This window comes from Dermatophagoides pteronyssinus, unplaced genomic scaffold, assembly GCF_027571235.1.
Source record: "Dermatophagoides pteronyssinus isolate colony J.1.1.1.1 unplaced genomic scaffold, Derpt_VIB-CSIC_2022.12 sq0063, whole genome shotgun sequence".
Classification (NCBI taxonomy): Eukaryota; Metazoa; Arthropoda; class Arachnida; order Sarcoptiformes; family Pyroglyphidae; genus Dermatophagoides; species Dermatophagoides pteronyssinus.
Window position 1 is genome coordinate 70,618 of NW_027461582.1, and position 20,056 is coordinate 90,673.

Here is a 20,056-nt window from a genome sequence, read left to right on the forward strand (position 1 = left end):
TGTTTGTAATTTTAAATGAAAAACAAAAAAAAAAAAATAAAAATAAATAATCCAAATTCAGATAAAAAAATTTAATCAATATATTTAAATTCAATTTCATCTGGTTCTTTAAAATATTTTCCAATCACCGGAATTTTTTCATGAAAACGTACACCAAGTACACTTAGAAAGCAGCCAACCTTTTTGTTTTGTGGTTTGATTTTTGTAATGAAGAAAGAAAAAAATTGTAATTAAAAAAAAGTAAAAGTAAAATAATCAAATCAGATATAATTACCAGATAAAAAATAAATGTAACATAAAGAATACCAACAATAATTAATAATGGATAAAGAAATGGTCGATTTTGTTGATCAGAATTATCAATCGTTAACTGTATTGGTGAATAAACATTGATTGCAATAACAATAATCGATAATATTGTTGCAATAATTAAATTGAATAAATTATTAACAAATTTTCCCATTACTAATTTGGATGATGAAAATGTTAATGTTGGCAGTACGGCAAATGGTAATTGTATGACCATCAATGCATTTAGATAATCATTTAGACCGGTTAATTTTTTTATATCCGAAAATACTGTTACAGCTAATGTTGGTGCAATTGCAATACTACGTGTTAATAATACACGTTTCCAACGTGGCCATTTAAGATTAAGAAAACCTTCCATTGCAAATTGTCCGGCATATGTACCGGTCATTGTTGATGATTGACCAGCAGCCAATATACCTATTGCCCAAATATAAAATGGTAATGCACCAAATTGACAGCCAAGATATAGACCAGCTTGATAAAGATCAGCTTTAAACATTTCATTATCATTATCCAATATATCCATATTGATAAATTTTTCTGTATGATTTGAACATAAATGATAAATATCTGAATTTGTTTTACCAAATAAACCATGTGCAAATATTGCCGTAACAGCTAAATTAATTAAAAATGATACAAATAATGCAATACTTGATTCAATCAATATATAACGATTTGCATCTTTTGTTTTCAATCGATTACGATTATTAACATTACGTGATTTTACTAGCGCTGAATGTAGATAAAGATTATGTGGCATAATAATAGCACCAACAATACCGACTGCTTGTAATAAAACATCTTTATCACAATCTTTACAATATGGTAGTGCCATTCCTAGACCAATTTTTCCGGCATTAGGTTTTGCAAGAAAAAATTCATAACCAAAAGTTACTGTTTGAATATTTGAAAAAAAACCAAAAAAAAATCAAACAATTTTGCAATAAAAAACAGCTTTAAAAACTTCTATTCACCTGCCATAACTGTAATAAGAAAAGCAAAAAATGATTCCAATTTACGAAGACCATATTTATCTAGGAATAAAAATGTAACCGTATCCAGAATGGTAAGTAAAACACCAACCCATAATGGTAACCAACGATTTGTTAGCATATAAAGTGCTAATGCAGTACCAATAACTTCTTGCATATCCGAACCAATAATAGCAATTTCAGTCATTATCCATAATAATAACCTTGGAAATTTTGGATAACGTGAATAACATAATTCGGCTAAATGTTTCCCGGTTACAACACCCATACGTGCTGATAATATTTGCATCAATAAACCTAATATAGTTGAATAAAGTAATACCCAAAGTAAACGATAATTAGCAATAACACCTGTTTGCATATCGGATTCAATATTTCCCGGGTCAAGATATGCAATCGACATCAGGAAACCAGGCCCGGTAAATGCCCATAATTTTCTCCAACTAAATGAATACTGTAAAAAAAACAACAACAACAAAACGATAAAACAAATGCGAAAGAAATTTTTCAAACATACATCTTCATATGGATCATGTGGAATTTCAACTTTATTATTGAAATATGTATCCAATTCCATTTCTTCATGTTGTTGATGATCATTTTCGGATCCATTTTTACGATCCGTTCCTGGATTTTTTTGAAAAAATGAAAAAATTTTATCGTTTGGTAAAGAATTAGAAAAATGATGATGGTTAAATTCATTTTTTTTCTATTAACTTTTTGGCATGATGATGGTAATCTGAAAGGTGAAAGAAATGTAGAAATCGATGCTTAATTTTGTAAAATGTTACAGCAGCAAATAACGATTGAAAAACAATAAAAAAAGAAATTGAAAATCCGTAATCCATTATCTATTTATATTGATTAATTAATTATAATTTTAGTCTGTTCACCTTGATGATATTTTTTTTTTGTTAAGAAACAACAACAACAACAACAACAACAAACGACGATTATGGATGATTATAGGAAAATGATTATTATTGGGGATGCATTATGTGCACCAAATAAAAATTCCAAAAAGGTATAATATTACCTACATTGCAATACTTTTTTGTTGTTGTTTGTTTGTAAGCATAAAACAAAAACAAACGACAATTTTTAACCCATATAGAGATACGATAATTGGCTCATCTGATTTCGATTTTTCTCTTCTTCTTTGATGTAAAGAGAAAATCCATGGTGATTTGATTTAGAAAATCAACAACAACAACAACTTTAAAATGATCAATTTTTAATTGATCGATTTATCAATTAATTAAATCGAACCGGATAAAAATTAGAACTTGAATTCCATCACGTTTCTTTTTCTTTTTTTTGCCAGTTATTTCTGGCATCCATATCGATTGATTATCGATTGATATGGGGTTAAAATCAATCAATCAATCAAGTGATAAAATGGATTTCGTACTTTTTCATTATCAAATTATTTGTTGTTTGTTTGCTTCCAAAAAAAACTGTTACAATTTACTACAGTTATCTAATCTGATTGATTGATTGGTTGATTGATTGATTGATTGAATTGAATTCTGATTTCCAAAAATATAAAAAAATAAATTGTACATCACACCCTACTGTATCGATTGATCGGATTTTGATTAATTTTCCAACAAACAATGATTTACAAAACAAAACAAAAAGCAAATAACAAATTAGAAATCTCTTTTTTGCTGTTCAAAAGCCAACAAAACAAAAAACTGACCATTATTTGAAATCGATGGAAACGATCAAAAAAAATAAACAATTTCCTATCTTGTTTTTTTGTTTGTTTGAAAGACAAAAGTCTGTCTGTTTGTTTGCAAATGAAAAAAACAAAACGAACAAATTCTTCTTAATCAAATCAATCATCGATCGATCGATCGATCGATTCGAAATGATTGTCGGACAAGACAAATACGAAATACATGCATGCATGCAATTGAAATGATAAAATTAATTTCAATTTGAAAATCAAAAATCAACAATTAGTTCATATCTGTTGACCATATTTCTCTCTCTTTGCATTTTGCTGTTTGATATCAATGACCCGGGCAATCACACACACAAACACATTTCCTGTGTTCATCATTAGAGGATAATGTTCTGTTGTTTTAAAAAACTTTTTTTTAAAAAATAGCCAACGAAAAAAAGGAAAAATCCATAAAATCCACACAGTGAAATCCTTTTCATCATTTATTGATCTTTGATCTTGCTTGTTTGTTTGTTTGTCTATTTGAATTCAAACTTCCTCAAACGTAAATGGTATTTGAAAAATTTTTCACCAAAAAATTAAAATTTTTTTTCATTTGTCATACTTGTCACAAACACACACACAAACACTACTAAACAACTGAACAACAAACAACGACGACCCTATCAAATTTGCCAGAAACAAAAAAGTCCTGTTACCAAGGATTTCAACATACATTTCATTTATATTCAACGTTTTACGAATATAGAGACAAGAAAAAAACCTAATGTGATAATAATGTTTTTATAATGATAATTTACAATTATAATCATAAATCATTGATTATCGATGACCAATGATAATGTGTGAAAAGAATTTATAATTCCATAAAACAACCGAACAGAACAGATAAAAAAAACGTGTATAGTATTTTCGATTAGTATCCATTAAACTAGCATTGTGTGTGTTTGGTTTACAATGTGTTTATCACGTAACAATCCTCAAGATCGAAACAAAAATCTAGTTTAATAATTTTTTTTTCGACTGATTTTCTAATCGATGGCCTCAATGATAATGTTGTTGGACACCCTTTTTTTTGCATTTCTCTCTTCAAATAAATAAATTATGAAAATCATCATCCAGAGAAACAACAACAACAACGAACAAAACAAAAATATTGATTTTGTTCTTATATTTACTGATTGATTTGGTTGATTTGAACATCATTAACATTATAATTATTCTTTTGTTTTGTTTTTTTGAAACTTTCTTCTTTTTATTCCGGATTCCAGAATATCATCATATGATATGATGATCATGCGTCATTTATAGATTCTACATAACATTACATTTTTTCAAAACAAAACAGTTTTCTTAAAATGTTTTGTTTGTTTGTTTGTTGTTGTTGTCACTTTTAAGTGTGTTGCATGTGATATCATCATATTTTAGTTATTAGTAGTTTTTTTATTAGTAGTTAAGTTTTATTCTGTATTCCAGTGGTTCAGTTTTGTTTGTTTGTTGTTTTCCTCATCCTTCATCATCATCATCATTATTTGCCTTAATTTGTCTCATTTTACCTGAATTTGTTTTTCTTTAATCTGTGATCATCACCCATTTCTCAATATTGATTGATTAATTGATTTTGAATCTACTTAAAACCGAAAAGAAAAATGTACGGTCTACTTATTGAAAATATTATCCAATATATACAGGATAATTTTGGCGTAGATAAATGGAATGAAATTCGTCGTCAAGCACAGATTGAAGAAACAAGTTTTCATACACATACTGTTTATCCGGATGTTTATACTAAAAATATTATCGATAAAGCTTGTAAGGTAAGGCTGTTGTTTTTTCGTTGTTTTTTTGGTTTTTGCTGTTTTGCTACAATTTTCCTATATTTCAATTCTTTCATTTTGATTTTTGATTTTGATTTTATTTTTTTAATTTTTGTTTTTTTTTAAATATTAATTTTATGTTTTCAAAGACACTACGTATATCGGAAAAACAATTATTACTTGGTATTGGTGAATCATTTGTTACATTTATTGGTCGTTATGGTTATGATGTTGTTCTTTCGGCATTAGGTATGTTTCATTTCATTTCCCTTCATTTTGTTGCAATTGAGAATCAGCAAAAAAACAACTATTCAGAATAACTTTCTTCGCAAGATTTCTACATTTTAATAATAATTTCTCATTCCTCCCCCCATTTATTTTCCTCTCTTTCACCCCCTTCATAATAATAATTTTATTCTGTCGTTTATTTTTGTCGAAATAAATAAACGACATACACAGACATCGACAAACCAGAAACCAAAGATCTGGATCTGGTTATGAAAAAATGAAACGAAACAAGAGCAAAAGAGAGAGAGAGAGAGAGATGATAATGTGATAAAAGTTTTTAGTTACCATCATCAAACTTTATGATGAAATTAGATAAGTACTGATCTAATTATTCAAATTATTTATTGATGAGTTTTTTTTCAGTCTCTGTGTGGTGAATCATTATTTTTTTTCGGGCTGAATGTTTGGAAAAATTCTTTCTTTCTTGTTTTGTTTTTGTCACACTGCCATTAGTTAGTTTGTTTTTCAATTCTTTCTTTCCTTTTTTGCATTATAATTAAATTTGCATCCTCGAGTAATAGTTGCCAATTTGGATACAAACAAAACAAAGGAAAAAATTTCAATAATATCATGGATGATATATATGTAACTAATAAATGGAAATCAAATTAGATATTCTCTGGTTGAAATTATCATTATTATTAAATAAAACAGTAACAGTTGTTGTTGTTGTTGGTGGATAATTTATTTTATCTGGGAATTCCCACAGAAATTGATAATGAAATTAATGATCATTTTTGGGTCATTGAATTTTCCTTTGGGTACAAAAATGGCTAACTTTTTCTTTTAAAAAAATTTTTCCTCCCTCCTTTCAGGAAGAGAATTTAGCGATTTCCTAAACAGTTTGGATGATTTACATGAATATTTACGGCTTAGTTATCCCAGACTGAAACCACCATCATATTTTTGTGATAATGAAAATGAATATGGTCTTATCCTGCATTATCGTACAAAACGTAATTTCCTTCTATGGTATACTGTTGGACAAATACTTAAAGTTGCAAAATTATTCTATTCAACTGATGTTGAAGTTGAATTATTAAGCGAAAATCAAGAAATAAATGAATATCATTTTATTTTACAATTACATTTTGATAATCGTGTTTATTTGGAACGTTTACGTAATGGTATTGGTGAACATCAACATCATAGTAATCATCATGGTAGTTTATCATCAAGATGTTTATCAAGATTATCAATCAATTCACCATTACTTTATACAAATAATTTTAATAACAACAACAACAATAATAATGATTCATCAAATAGCCGTGAAAGTCCAAACAAAATACAAAATTATCAATATTGTCCATTATCACAACAACAACATTTAATGTTGAATCGTAATGTTTCACCATCACCATCACCATTATCGATACAATCATCATTATCACCATCACCATCACCATCACCATTACCACCATCATCATCATCAACCACACAAACACAATTAACACAATTTTATTCATTAAATAATTCATTAGAACATATAAATCTATCACCAATTACATTAGAATTATTTATGGATATATTTCCATTCAATATTGTATTTGATTCAAATATGAAAATCTGTCAAATTGGTAGTTGTTTAAAGGTTTGTTTGTTTTGTGGATTCAAATTCACGAAATATTGATTTTTTCATTTTCTTTCTTCCAATTTCCCATAGATGGTTTGTCCAAATATTTTAGGACAAAATTTAACCAAAGTATTTTCATTAATTAAACCAAAAATTGATTTCAATTGGGAATCGGTAAGTGTGTGTGTGTGTGTGTGTGGCGGGAAATTCAAACATTTTATTAATTAATTTTTCCTTTGTTCAACAAATTTAGATATTACGACATACAAATACAACATTTGAATTAAAACTGGATATTTTACTTAAAAGTGGTAATAATAGTAGTCGTATTATACGTGAATTACGTAATAATAGTCGATCAAATTTGGCCGATTATGAAATGATGAATCGTAGTGATGTTGAAATTGCACGTGAAGTTAAATATCGTGAAGAATATGGTCAATTACCAAATCATGTTACCGTTTTAAATGATTCATCACCTGTTGGTGATAATAATCAATCATTTTTAAAATTAAAAGGACAAATGATTTATTTTGATTGTTGGAAATGTATTTCATTTCTTGGTGCACCAAAGTAAGTTTGATTTTATTTATTTTTTTTTTTTTTTGAATTTGTTTTCGTTTGTTACAAGTTTGACAAATTTTTTTTTCTCCCATCATCAGTGTCGCAAATCTAGATACATTAATCAAAACAGGATTATATTTAAATGATTTAAGTATGCATGATTTTTCACGTGATATGGTATTAGCTGGTCAACAACAAAGTGCAGAATTAAAACTTGCATTAGATCAAGAATTACGTAAAAGTCGTCAACTGGAAATAACAATAAGAAAATTGGATGAAGAAAGACGTCGTTCAGATGAATTATTATATCAAATGATAAGTTGATTTGTAAATTGAATTTTTGTAAATAAAATTTTAATTGTAAAATTTTTTTCCATTTATAAATCCCTAAAAAGATTGCCGATAAATTACGTGTTGGTGAAAAAAATATTGAAACATGCCAGGTAATGATGATGATTTGAATTTTTCTTTCTCTCTGCTTAATCATTAATTAATCGAAAATTTTTCTATTTTAAATTTTTAAATTAGTATTTTGCATCGGTAACCATACTGTTTTCGGATATTATAAATTTTACTGAAATTTGTAGTAAAATTGCACCAATGGATGTTGTTAATATGTTGAATGAAACATATACTTGTTTTGATCGTTTGACCGAAAAACATGATATTTATAAAGTTGAAACAGTTGGTGATGCTTATATGATTGCCGGTGGTCTGCCGGTTCACCAGGAAGAAAGTAGTTATAATCATGCACGTAAAGTTTGCCTTGCTGCTAGAGATATGATACATGCTTGTTATCAGATTCGTGATCCATCACGTGGTAGACATATTAAAATTCGTATTGGTATTCATACAGGTAATTGTCGTTTGTCGAAAATTTCTGTTTTTTTAAAAAACACAAAAAAAAACTTTTAAAAAAAAATAGGACCCGTTGTTGGTGGAATTGTTGGACAAAAAATGCCAAGGTAAGTAGAATTTGAATTTGTGAAATTTTTTTTTTTAATTACAATTTTATTTCCAACATTAGATATTGTTTATTTGGTGATACAGTAAATACATCAAGTCGTTTGGAAACAACAAGTGCTAAAATGAAAATCCAGATTAGTGAAGTAACCCAGCGATTATTGGATCCAAATGAATGGATCATTCGAGAACGTGGTACAATCCGTTTGAAAGGTAAAGGAATGATGAAAACATATTGGTTAGAATATCGTAAAGATCGTATGAATAAAAATCAATTGGATGGCCGATTGAAAAATCCATCGGATAATGATGATGATATTAGTGATGTTGAACAACAAAAAATTGATCCAAATTTTGATCCATTAAATCTTCAAAGTGGTGGTGGTGGTGAACAAAATAAACAATCAACAAATCAAAACATACTTGATGATAGTAATTATTCTTTGTTTATCGAAACAAATCGTTTTAAATGGCCTTGTCTTATTATTTGAGAAAATCAAAATCCAAAAAACCAAAAATTGACTTATTTTTTTCCAAAAAAAAACGAAAAATTTAGGAACGTATTTTTTCAAATTTTAAAATTCAATTTTTTTAAATGAACATTTTTCTTTTTGATTTATAAATCCAATTTTTTGATTGAATCCAATACGACATTAAAACTTTTCATTTCGGACGAATTTAATGGTTTCAAATTAAATGTACGAAATTGTTCAGATTTTCCTTCTAATTCTTGGATTTTTTCAACATTATTTTTAACATTTTTATGTAAAATTTCAATTTGTTCATTGACAATATTTTGATCACGTTGAATTAATGAACGTGCACGTTTTATTGGATGTTTTATAAACATATTACCCATACAAATATAAATATTTTGGCCATCATCATCACCATGATTATAATGATTTTTAATTGCAGTTAATGCTTCACGATTTTTTTGTCGTATTCGATCCAAATTGATAATTTCCGTACGATCATTAAGAATTGATTCACCAATTGATTCACTTTTTTGTAATGTTGTCAATACATTATGGATATCATAAGTTTTATCATCAAATTGATCCATTGTTGAATAATCAAAAAACACGGTTCCAAAAATGGACAAGTTTGGAAAAAACATGCATGCATGAATGAAGTTGAACAGCAACTCTCAACATGCATGTTTGGTGGTGTGTGAGCACAGCTGATTGTGTTTTTGTTTTTGTGTTTACGTCACGTTTTGTTTCGAGAAAAACAAAATTTGGATTTCCTTTTTTCGAGATTTGTTTTTTTTTACTTTTGTTTTCATTGTTTTTTTTTGGTTGAACAAACAAAAAATGTCCGCATCAATCAATCAATTTTCAACTATAAATCAATTGGATGATTTAAAAACAACATTAATACCTGAAAATCGAACCAGACAAGAAATAAATCGTGATGATGATTGGGATAATCGTTGGAATTGGGATACAAGTGAATTAGTTTATGATGATGATAATAATGATGATAAAAAATATATTTGGTTAAATGAATGTCTAATTTCATTATCACCATTTTTGGATATGTTAATTATTGGACGATCAAAAACCGTATCGATATTTCATTTGAAACAAAATTCCATAACAGCTAATAATGAATTCAATCCAATTTATACAACAACATTACCCGGAATCGAGAATGATGAAACATTAACCAATATTGTATTATTACCATTTGTATCACAGAAAAAATCTGCTGTAAATTTTCGTGATTGGACAGCAATTTTAACCGGATTTTCATCCGGTTATTTTCGTATTTATACTGAAAATGGAAAATATCTTCTATTATCACAGCTATTTCATGATGAACCAATTTTAGATATTAAATGTCGTACTTATTCACAAAATCTTTTGCTATTAGAACAAACAGATGAAATCCTGATCATTTATCCAACAGCAATCATCCAAATTGATGGTTTTAGTCTATTTCAAATGATTAAACATTGTCGTAATCGTTTAATGAAATCATCGAATGAAACAATGAATATTGTTGATGGTGGCCTATCATTTTTCAATAAAGATAATAATAATGATAATAATCAAACACCATTTACATTTAAAAAATGGTCATTTCAAACATCATCATCCGATAGTCATATTAATGATTGTGTAAATGTTTGTTCATTTATTCGTAATGATTTTGATGCATTAGTATCACATTCAATTGATAATGGTGGTGGTAACAAACCATTAACCAATGATTATGCTAATCTTTTTTTTACAACCGGTACAAATCCTTATGTTGGATTCTATCGTGCACAAGAGGTAATCGATTTGATTCATTTGAAAAATTTATAAAGAATTTTATAAAAATCTCATCATTATTATTCTATAGGGAACAACACATGCAATAATTGATGAATTATCACAATATCTAATGAATAAAGTGAAAAATGTTTTTTCATTTTTTAATCAACAAAAATCACCGAAAAATGATAAAGAAATGATTAAACCATCGACAAATGTTTCGGCTGATTTATCATTATTTGATGAACGTTTAGGTTTGAAAATTTGTTTATCACCAAATCGACGATTAGCAGCTGTAACCGATGATTTTGGCCGAGTAATATTGTTTGATATGCAAAATCTGATTGCTGTTCGTATTTGGAAAGGTTATCGTCGTGCTGAAATTGGTTGGATTGTTATTGATGAAGATTTAGAACAATCATCCACAGATATTAGCAATCGAAAACAAGCACATTTTTTAGTTATTTATCTACCAAAACGTGGTATACTAGAAATTTGGTCCGCACAAAATGGACCACGTGTTACAGCATTTAATGTTGGAAAAAATTGTAAACTATTATATATTGATCATACAATGTTTGGCCTTAATTATGTGATATTGCAAAATATTAAACAAACAATGAGCTTTCAAGAATATCAACAATTTTTTTCATATTCAAGATGTTTTCTATTCAATTATGATACTGGAATGATTTTTCAATTTTATATACCATTTCTTTGTTCATTAACCGATAAAAATAGTAAAAAAACACGTGATATACATATAATGAAAGATTTAAAAAATTTATTGAAAAAATTCGATTCCAATATTGATTTGGATCAAAAAGCAAAATTCATGGATGAAATAATGAAATTAATATCAATGTTAAAAACATCTGAAATTAGACATGAATGTTTAGATTTAATATGTAACGAATGTCAAGATGTAAATCTAATTCTTGAATGTACAAAAAATTTACAAAAAGATTTATTTGAATTATTGGAAAGAAATGAATTAGATTTTGAAAATAAATTATTATTACAAATGTGTGCTCGAATTATTCAACTTTGTCAATATTATTTAAATGTCAAAAATCGAACAGAAGAATTGGAAACGAAATTCTTGAAATTAATTGAACAACAAAATGAACAACAACCAGATTTACAACGATTGACAGAACAATTGAATGGTTGGTCAGAAAATGATGTTGTACGTATAATATCATTATTAGCATTTCGTCAATCGGTATTGAAATCGAAAGATACAACAACAACAACAACAACAACAAATGCAAATGATGAAATGAAGAACAATTCAACAATTTTAAATGATTTAACAATCAATGAAATGTTAACACATTTTACATTATATTATAATCATTTAGTGAAAAATGATCAGCAAGAAATTTATGAAAATTTACCAATTGAAATTATATTGATGAAAGAAAAGATGACAAATGTCAATGTTAATATGAATAACAAAAAGAAAAAGAATCAAACAACAAGCAGATTTGAAAACAACAACAAACTACCAACGATCAATAATGATGATCAATTTATTAATCTGGAAAGATTGTCGAAATTCTTATTTTTCGCAACATTCGTAGATGATGATGATGAATCGAATCTAAAAAATCTAACGGATAATGTTGGTATTTTATCATCAAATTTATTATTATTATTATTTACATCATGGTTAAATTCGGATTTTTCATTATATTGGCCATCATGGTTAAAATTTTCATCAACATTTAACCAAATTATTGATCGAATAAATGCTATACATTTACAAATGATGATTAATAATGAAAATACTAATGATGATGATGATGATGGAATTATATTTGATTTTTCATGCTTAAATGATCAATTAAGTCCCAGTTGGATTGATATTATTAAATTGATTTATAAATCAACAAATATACCGGCTTCATTTATTGCAATCAATATGATAAAAGCACTTATTAATCGAATCAAAATGGAAAAGAAAATTTTCGAATCGAATGAAAAAGATTCGAATAATGAAACTGTTAATGTTAATGTTGTTGATGATGAACGAAAATCATTACATAGTATCATATCAGCGGATAATGATGAATGGGAAACATTACATTTAGATAAAGAAAATTTAAATTTATTAGCAAAACAATTGGAAGATTTATTTTTACTTGATTTATTATTGAAATCATGTGATACAAATACAAAAATACCATCATCATTGAATAATGGTGGTGGTGGTGGCTTGAAAAATATTGAAAACATTTCATTATCATTATTATTAACAAGTGGTCCGGGTATTGTTTCGGAAATTGTTGCCCGATGGGCTATTTATCATAAAATTGATCCAGAACTTTTTACTGATTATAAACATATTGATGATTGTGAATCAACAAATAAATCAAATGTAGATACATCGGATAATAATGTTGAAATTTTAAAAAATATTAATTTAGAAATTGGTAAAAATGCAGCAAATGAATTACAAACATTAACAGAAAAATCAACATTGATTGAAATATTAAATCATGTACGTGAATGTTTTCCAAATTGTCTTGATTCTGATATTCTACTTATAAATTGTTATTGGGAATTATTAAGACAATGGAATTATCAACCATTATTATATAATCAAATTGAACAATCATTAAAATATTTAGAATTAGTATCAAGTTCAATATTGAAACATAATGTTGCACAAATGTCATGGTGTTTATTTATACAGAAAAAATTTGAATGTTTATGCCATTTAATTGAAAAAATGGGTAAAAAACCTAAAGATCGTGTTATACGTAAAGAATTAGAAATGGGTAAGTAATTTGATCCACTAACCAACAAGATAGAATGATGTTTTTTTTTTCTTTTGTTTTTGATTTCCCTGTTTCCCCTCCCCCACACCACTAGATGAAAATAATTTGGAACAATTTTCCAATTTTATCTGTAATTTATTAGATTTTATGATCAGAACAAGTGTTTCATCCGAAACTGAAGCATTACCATTATATACAATGAATAATTGGTGGAATAGTTTTAATTCATCAACTAATAATAGTAATAATAATGAAAATTTTAATGAAGAATATTATAGATATAATTTACAATCATCATCATCAACTATTCCATTAGCAATGATGGCAATACATCAAAAAATAGCCAATATTGATCTATTGATTGAATATTATCATTTAGCACAATGTATACAATTTATAATAATATTTTCTGTTAAAAATGTACATCCATTATCATTGTTTTCATCAACAATTCGTGCATATTTTTTTAAAAAAGATTTGGTTTCATTTTTATCTAATAATAACAATGATGGAATTCAACTTAATGATCCGGTATTAATGGAAAAAAGGAAAAAATTTCTAACCAATACTATTACATCGATAGTGCAAACAATTCCATCATATCGTAATGGTTTGTCTTTTTTTGTTTTTCTGTTTTTTTTCACATAAATTAATTTCCTATCTTTGATATTTTTTTTCGTAAAACAAAATTAGATGCCGTAAATGATACAAATACCTATCAACAATATTATATTAAAGCAAATCAATGGTTTGGAAAATTAATCGATTTGGCAAGAGAATGGTCAATTGATATTGATTCATTACGTTTGCATTATGTACATCAACTTTATCTTTATGGTTGTGATCCATTAGCTGATGAGGTAAAAAAAATAGTCATAAACAAAATGTTTGTTTGTTTGAAAAATTTCGTTAATTATTTTTTATTCAATTCCAAAACAACAACAACAACCACCAACAAAAAAAAATAATAGCTTATGTCATCAGTATTGGATATAAAAATATTATGTCGTCAATTATTGATTATATGTGGACAACGTTTATGTACAATTATGAATCAAATGTTTCAATCATTAGATGAATGTTCATTTTTACCACCAAATGTTTTATTCTGGATTAAATCATTAGTAAGTTTCTGTTATTATCAATCATGATTGTGTTATTTGATTCAAATTAATTTTTTCTCTTTCTCTTCTTCTTCCCAAAACAACAACAACAACAAACAGATTATCGATCCAAATTGTTTTACCGATGTACCAAAATCATCAACAATATTATTATTGGAAAAAATTTCAAATTTTCTTTATAATAATAACAATGATAATAACAATGATAATAATAATGAAACAAATTCCGATGATTTAGCTAATTATCGTATCAGTCAAGAATTATTATTAGCTTTTAAAAGATTTGTTTAAGAAAAAAAAAGAAAAGAGAAAAGATTTTACAACTTTTGCTTCTGTTGAAAACATTGTTAAACTATTGATTGTTTTGTATGTTTGTGTTTGTGTTTGTTTTAATAAAAAATAAAATTTTTATTTTTTTACAAAAATGAATGAATCCTTTGGCATCCCCTTATGGTGAACCAATTTAGATTTCTTTTCTTCTTTAAAAAAAAAAATCAAAATGAAAAAGTAAACAATTAATGCTCGAATCTTTTAAAGCCTGTCATGAATTTGATAAATAAACAAAATCAGAACATCATCTGTGTTGAAATAGTTGTCGTTTTTTTAAAAAACATTAAATTCCGGGTTTGCAAAAAAAAACTTTTTCATTTTTCAACCAAAATTCTTCTTTGTTACAAACAAAAAATCAATCAATCAATCATCACCAGATTAATGTAAATGTAAAAATGTTGTCCGTCTCTCTTTCTCTGACTATCTATCTATCCTCACTTAACAGTTAGACTTTACAGTTTACCCCTTTTTTTTATCGTTCCTAAAAAAAAGAATTGCAACATGATTTTTTTTTATTTAACATAGGAAAATTCTGATTTCAACTTGTTTTTTTTTCTTGGTAATTTGATTTTACTGTTTAAAATTTTTAAAATATAATAACAACAAAAAAAACATCAAACATTTTCATCAATCAATCAATCGTTCGAATGATTTCAACTTTTTTCCTATTAACCATGACAGTCGATCATTGTAAATGGTACAAAAAAAATGGAATTTTTTCGGGAAAAAACACACACACACACACACACACACACACACAATGTCTGTGTGAGTGTTAATAGTAACAAGATTTTTATTCCACATTTCGAATCAAAAAAATTGAACCAAAAAAAACAACATTAATGATTGGTAGTTATCAATGGAAAATGATCATTATTCAATAGAATTGATGTTGAGAGAGAAAAAAGAAAAAATAATAACAGTAAATGTTTGAAATAATTCGTTTGGTTGATTGCGAAAAAAAAAATAAATTCATTAATCATGGATTACGATGAAATGAAAATGAAATGAAAAAGAATGGCAAAAAAGCGAAACACATTGCGAGAGAAAATCCAATGTTTTTTTTTTTGCAAATAATCAATTGATTAGTTGATTAATTTCAATCTGATCTGATTTGATGTTTGAAAATTGTTTTTTTTAAATGATTTATCTTTTCAGATCCTGTTTTATACATTCAAAAACAAAATAAAAAATCTTCATATATAGGAAAAGAATGAGTAACAACAACTATCGATAGAATCGATTAATGGATATAAAAATGGATGGATGGACGGGGATGCAACAGCTGTGTTTGTTTGTTTGTTTTTTTTTCGTGTTTTCTGGATCAAATCAAAATTCTTTTCTTTTATAACCATCATTCATTACCTCTTTATATTTGATTAAGTGGTGAATAAAATTAAAAATTTCAAGGGGAACAATATGCAATTAAAAACAAAATTCAAGTTGAACCGATTATGATAATAATGATGATGATGAGGAAAAAAATACTTTTCTCTCTCTCTCACAATACAAAACGGACATTTCCTTCCTTCACTCACACAATATAATATAAGGTAATCAACTTTAAAACTTAGAAGAAAAAAACCAATTTATTTATTTAAAATTTAAAAACAAAAAAAAAGTTTTGCTAAAAAAAGATTCATTAACGCGTTATAGCGAATCTGCAATTGAGTCGACTCAAATCGAATATAATATAGGCGTATCAAACATTCGAATTGATGATGCGCACATTCATTCATTTTTTTTTGCTGATATTCTAACCCGAAAAAAATATGATGTAAAGAATCGATAAAGCCACACAAAAAAAAATACCACTATTACATCAAATGAAATGAATATCATGTAAAGTAATATAACTTGAAATTCAAATCATCATCATTATTCATTTAGAATTCAAATTGATTACATCGGCCATTTGATTATAAAACAGCAAAAACAACAACAACAACGAAGAATTTATCAAAATAATTTTGTTTGTTGAAAAATTATTAGTTCATTCACTTACCCATATCCATTACTGATCCATTGATCCATCATTGAATCATTATTTTCACAGCAAAATAAAACAAAACGAATCGAATCAATCAATTTCAATCAAACCGATTGAATGTTTTTGATGTGCTAAGTACTCATTCTGTCTGTCTGTCTGTCTGTCTTTCTGTATATGACGTAATCACAAATTATTAATTAATTGATTAATTATCGATTAGCAAGAAAGACGAAGAAAAAAAGAAAAGAAAAAAGAATATCGAATAAATTATTGATTATTAATCATCGATTAGATTTGATTGATTGATTGATTGATTCGATTGGATTCTGGATAATGATTTTTAATTATATTCAAAAAAATACATCGAAGTTCAGTCATTCATCATAATCGATATCATCGATAGTTTGTTTTTTGTTTTTTGCGTATTCGTTACTCACCTTCGAAAGATACATTCGAATTTTTGTTTTTTTTCTTAACATTCGAATGTTGAAATGAATATTTTGTTTGATTTGATTTGATTTTATGTAAAATTTTCGTTTGTTTGAAAAGAAATAAAAATTTTTTGCTGAAAACAAACAAAGGTAAGTTTATTTTTGAATTTTTTTTTCAAGGAATTCTTTCTTTTTCTTTTTTAATTTGAATAATTATTGGAGCGAAATGAAAATAAGAATATTCTTAACTTTTTTTTTACTCACTCTTTCTTTTACACAATCACATCCCCCAAACAAAATCGATTTATGATTTTTGTTTTTTTGTTGTTTTTTTGTTTTCATTCTTTAATTTGGCTAAAAGTTTTTTTTTATTCATTTCTAGCCAAATTTCCTTTCGTTTTTTCGGTAATAATTCGTATACGAATGTATCATAAGTTAGTTTTTTCATATTCATTTAGTGTATATTTAAAATTCCAATTTTGGTTTTCAACTTTTTTTCCCCTTCCCATATTAAATAACCAGTGAAAAAAAAAGTTGAAATTCATGAACCATTTTTTTGAGTTTTGTTTATTGTGAAACAATCAACCAGATATCCCAAAACAAAGACAATAATTTTATAATTCTCTTTAATAATTTTTTCTTAATGATTTTTTCAGTTTTGTTTCTGTTTTGTTCGTTTATTTTCTTTGTAAACAGAAAAAAAACAGAAACCCAACCTATTGAATGAATGAAACTTTTTTGTTTTCTTAATTCTCTCTTTAATTTGGCTACTGCTGTTGATGACAATTTTCGATTTCCTTCCCCTTCGAATCGAGAAAAAGAAAAACCGGGTTTCGTGGCATCATATTTTTTTTTCTTTGTTTTTTTCCCAGAAAATCTTTTGTTTTTCTGTCTTCGTCTTTTTTTTCTATAGACCAAAATACATTGTATGTGTCAAATGTTTTAATGCTTCAATAATCTTTTCAATTCTTTTATTACTTACGTTATGAATGATTTTTTTTTGACTTTTCCACGTTTGATCTTTTTTTTTTTGATTATTATCGTTGTCGTCATTATTATTATTATTGTTGTTGTTGTTGATAAGGTTTCAATTTTCTGTTGTTGTTGTTGTTCATTATTGTTGTCGTTGTTTGAATTTGATATATGAAAAAAAATGTCCCTTTTTGTTCCAAAATTCGATCACAAATTTCATACAAAATAATAATTTAATAAAGATTTTCCATTTTTCAAAAAAAAAACGAAACTTTACAAAGTTCGACATTGACAAGATCCATAGAGAGAGTGAAAAGTGTAAAGATTTTTAAATTCTTTGGTTTTTTTCAAAGAAATTTTTCTTCTTTCGTTCTTTTTTTTTCTATTGAACCAACAAAAGATTCAGTGATTATCAAGCGAATATAAAAGTCAAAATATCAAACAAAAAAAAAAAATTGAAGAAAAATGCAAAGAAAATATAAATAACGTGACATATCACATTCAAACGAAAGTAAGAATAAAGAAAACCAATGAATTTTTTATTTGATAGAATTTCAAATATTCAAATAGAACATATGAATACATCATATGAATACATCATCCTCACATATGAATACATCATATTTACTTTGTTAGTTTTTTTTTGCTTCGATTTTTATCAAAAAAAAATTAGTTTTTTGTTATTGTTGAAATTTACATTTTCTCAATTTTGATATCAAAATATCAGATACCAACAAAACAACACTAGTACTTTTATTTGGTTGTTGAATCATTTTTTCAATGAAATAAAAGAAATAAATAGATTCTTGAAATGAATTTGGTGTGAAAAAAAAATTCAGCCAAAGAAACAAAAAAAAATGTTTTTCAAACGCACAAACTGTTTTTTGGTTTTGTTTTTGTCTATAGATAAAAGAAAAGATGAAAATTTTGATGATGTTTGTTTGATATTTGAATAATATTCAAAAGGAAATATCATTTTTTTTTTGCCAGAAAAAAAAACAAAATCCATATTGCTTACATATATTCCATTCATTCCATTATATATTAATGGTTTACCGTTGGTCCAATTCCCGTTGGAGTTTCCTGTTTTTCGTTTTGGTTAAAAAAAAAATTTGTTTCCTGAATTGATTGGCTATAGCCAACAGTTTTCGTCAATTTTCTTATCTCAATGTTTTTTTTTGTTGAATTGTTTTTCTTCATTTCATTTTTGCTTTTTTTGAAATCAAAGAAAAATTTCTTCCTCTCAATATGATTTTATTTTTATTTTATGATGTAAAAGTCATTTCACATTCATCGTCATCGTCGTTATTCGCAGAATAATATTTTCAAAACAAAAAAACAAGAAATTCCTAAACTAATTATAATCCAGCAAAAAAGAGAAGAAGATTAATTTATTTATGATTCGAATAATGATGTTCGTTCAAAACATAGAAGATCGAATCGATCAGTCGATAATCGGTTTTAAAAAAATAAATTTTATTTTTTATTTTTTTTGCATTCTACTCTTACTTTTTTTCCCAAAAACTATAGCCAAAATGAAATGAACATTTGCTAGGAATTTTCAAATTAATCAATCAGATTGATCAGTTGAATTGAATCATTATGATGATGATGATGATGTTTTTTTTAAGATTTTGTTTTTCCCGAATTCTTAACGAAAATCCATCATTAAAATTCTAGTTAGCTTAACTTTTTCTTCCAAGAAGATGATAATTATAAGAAAAACAAGATATGAAAAGTAAGTAATGTTTATAAAGTAATGTTAAGAATTGGAAAAAAATGATAAAAAGAAGTTAATGTGAAAACTAAGATGATGATGATGATCATAGAAAAAAAAACAATATCTTTATGGTTGTGTATCGAATTTCCATGATCTTTTCTTTTCATTGTTGTTGTTGTTTTTTGTCATCTTAAATTTCTTCTTATTTTTTCATCACTTTACTTTACTTTGCCT

At 26.4% G+C, this 20,056-nt stretch overlaps 4 protein-coding genes across 6 annotated transcripts; 2 read left to right on the forward strand and 2 right to left on the reverse strand.

Moving 5' to 3' along the window:
* Positions 1 to 56: 56 nt before the first annotated feature.
* On the reverse strand, positions 57 to 16,830 carry LOC113792193 (protein Malvolio-like). 3 transcript variants are annotated; one of them, XM_075824268.1, is made up of 6 exons: positions 2,025 to 2,167; positions 1,825 to 1,934; positions 1,290 to 1,761; positions 1,033 to 1,209; positions 275 to 930; positions 57 to 179 (listed from the first exon to the last, which is right to left on the reverse strand). In XM_075824268.1, the coding sequence occupies exons 1-6, from the start codon at positions 2,032 to 2,034 to the stop codon at positions 72 to 74; spliced, it is 1,533 nt and encodes a 510-aa protein (XP_075680383.1). In that variant the 5' UTR covers positions 2,035 to 2,167; the 3' UTR covers positions 57 to 71. The 3 variants fall into 3 exon arrangements, with proteins under 3 accessions (XP_075680383.1, XP_075680382.1, XP_027197899.2); XM_075824267.1 differs by lacking the exon at positions 2,025 to 2,167 and adding an exon at positions 16,715 to 16,830 and having other exon boundaries at positions 275 to 1,209; XM_027342098.2 differs by having other exon boundaries at positions 275 to 1,209.
* On the forward strand, positions 4,632 to 8,696 carry LOC113792172 (soluble guanylate cyclase 88E-like). The gene is made up of 10 exons (XM_027342076.2): positions 4,632 to 4,814; positions 4,964 to 5,063; positions 5,918 to 6,696; positions 6,769 to 6,852; positions 6,932 to 7,251; positions 7,341 to 7,557; positions 7,626 to 7,685; positions 7,771 to 8,098; positions 8,168 to 8,207; positions 8,270 to 8,696. Exons 1-10 carry the CDS (start codon positions 4,647 to 4,649, stop codon positions 8,694 to 8,696), a joined length of 2,523 nt encoding a protein of 840 aa, XP_027197877.2. The 5' UTR covers positions 4,632 to 4,646.
* Pdrg1 (Pdrg1 prefoldin-like subunit) lies at positions 6,811 to 9,325 on the reverse strand. The gene is made up of 2 exons (XM_075824271.1): positions 8,250 to 9,325; positions 6,811 to 8,122 (listed from the first exon to the last, which is right to left on the reverse strand). Exon 1 carries the CDS (start codon positions 9,323 to 9,325, stop codon positions 8,822 to 8,824), a length of 504 nt encoding a protein of 167 aa, XP_075680386.1. The 3' UTR covers positions 6,811 to 8,122; positions 8,250 to 8,821.
* Rab3-GAP (Rab3 GTPase activating protein) lies at positions 9,522 to 14,685 on the forward strand. Its single transcript, XM_027342075.2, has 6 exons — positions 9,522 to 10,487; positions 10,558 to 13,255; positions 13,350 to 13,865; positions 13,949 to 14,115; positions 14,227 to 14,379; positions 14,479 to 14,685. Exons 1-6 carry the CDS (start codon positions 9,522 to 9,524, stop codon positions 14,668 to 14,670), a joined length of 4,692 nt encoding a protein of 1,563 aa, XP_027197876.2. The 3' UTR covers positions 14,671 to 14,685.
* Positions 16,831 to 20,056: the final 3,226 nt, after the last annotated feature.

Coding starts and splice junctions, on each gene's coding strand:
- LOC113792172 (XM_027342076.2), top strand. CDS start 4,647: ATGTACGGTCTACTTATTGAAAATATTATCCAATATATACAGGATAAT. Junction 7,686..7,770: donor AAAATATTGAAACATGCCAG/GTAATGATGATG, acceptor TTTTTAAATTAG/TATTTTGCATCGGTAACCAT. Junction 8,208..8,269: donor GTTGGACAAAAAATGCCAAG/GTAAGTAGAATT, acceptor TTCCAACATTAG/ATATTGTTTATTTGGTGATA.
- Pdrg1 (XM_075824271.1), bottom strand. CDS start 9,325: ATGTTTTTTCCAAACTTGTCCATTTTTGGAACCGTGTTTTTTGATTAT.
- Rab3-GAP (XM_027342075.2), top strand. CDS start 9,522: ATGTCCGCATCAATCAATCAATTTTCAACTATAAATCAATTGGATGAT. Junction 13,256..13,349: donor ACGTAAAGAATTAGAAATGG/GTAAGTAATTTG, acceptor CCACACCACTAG/ATGAAAATAATTTGGAACAA. Junction 14,380..14,478: donor TATTCTGGATTAAATCATTA/GTAAGTTTCTGT, acceptor AACAACAAACAG/ATTATCGATCCAAATTGTTT.
- LOC113792193 (XM_075824267.1), bottom strand. Junction 1,762..1,824: donor CACATGATCCATATGAAGAT/GTATGTTTGAAA, acceptor TTTTTTTTACAG/TATTCATTTAGTTGGAGAAA. Junction 180..274: donor TTACATTTATTTTTTATCTG/GTAATTATATCT, acceptor CAAAACAAAAAG/GTTGGCTGCTTTCTAAGTGT.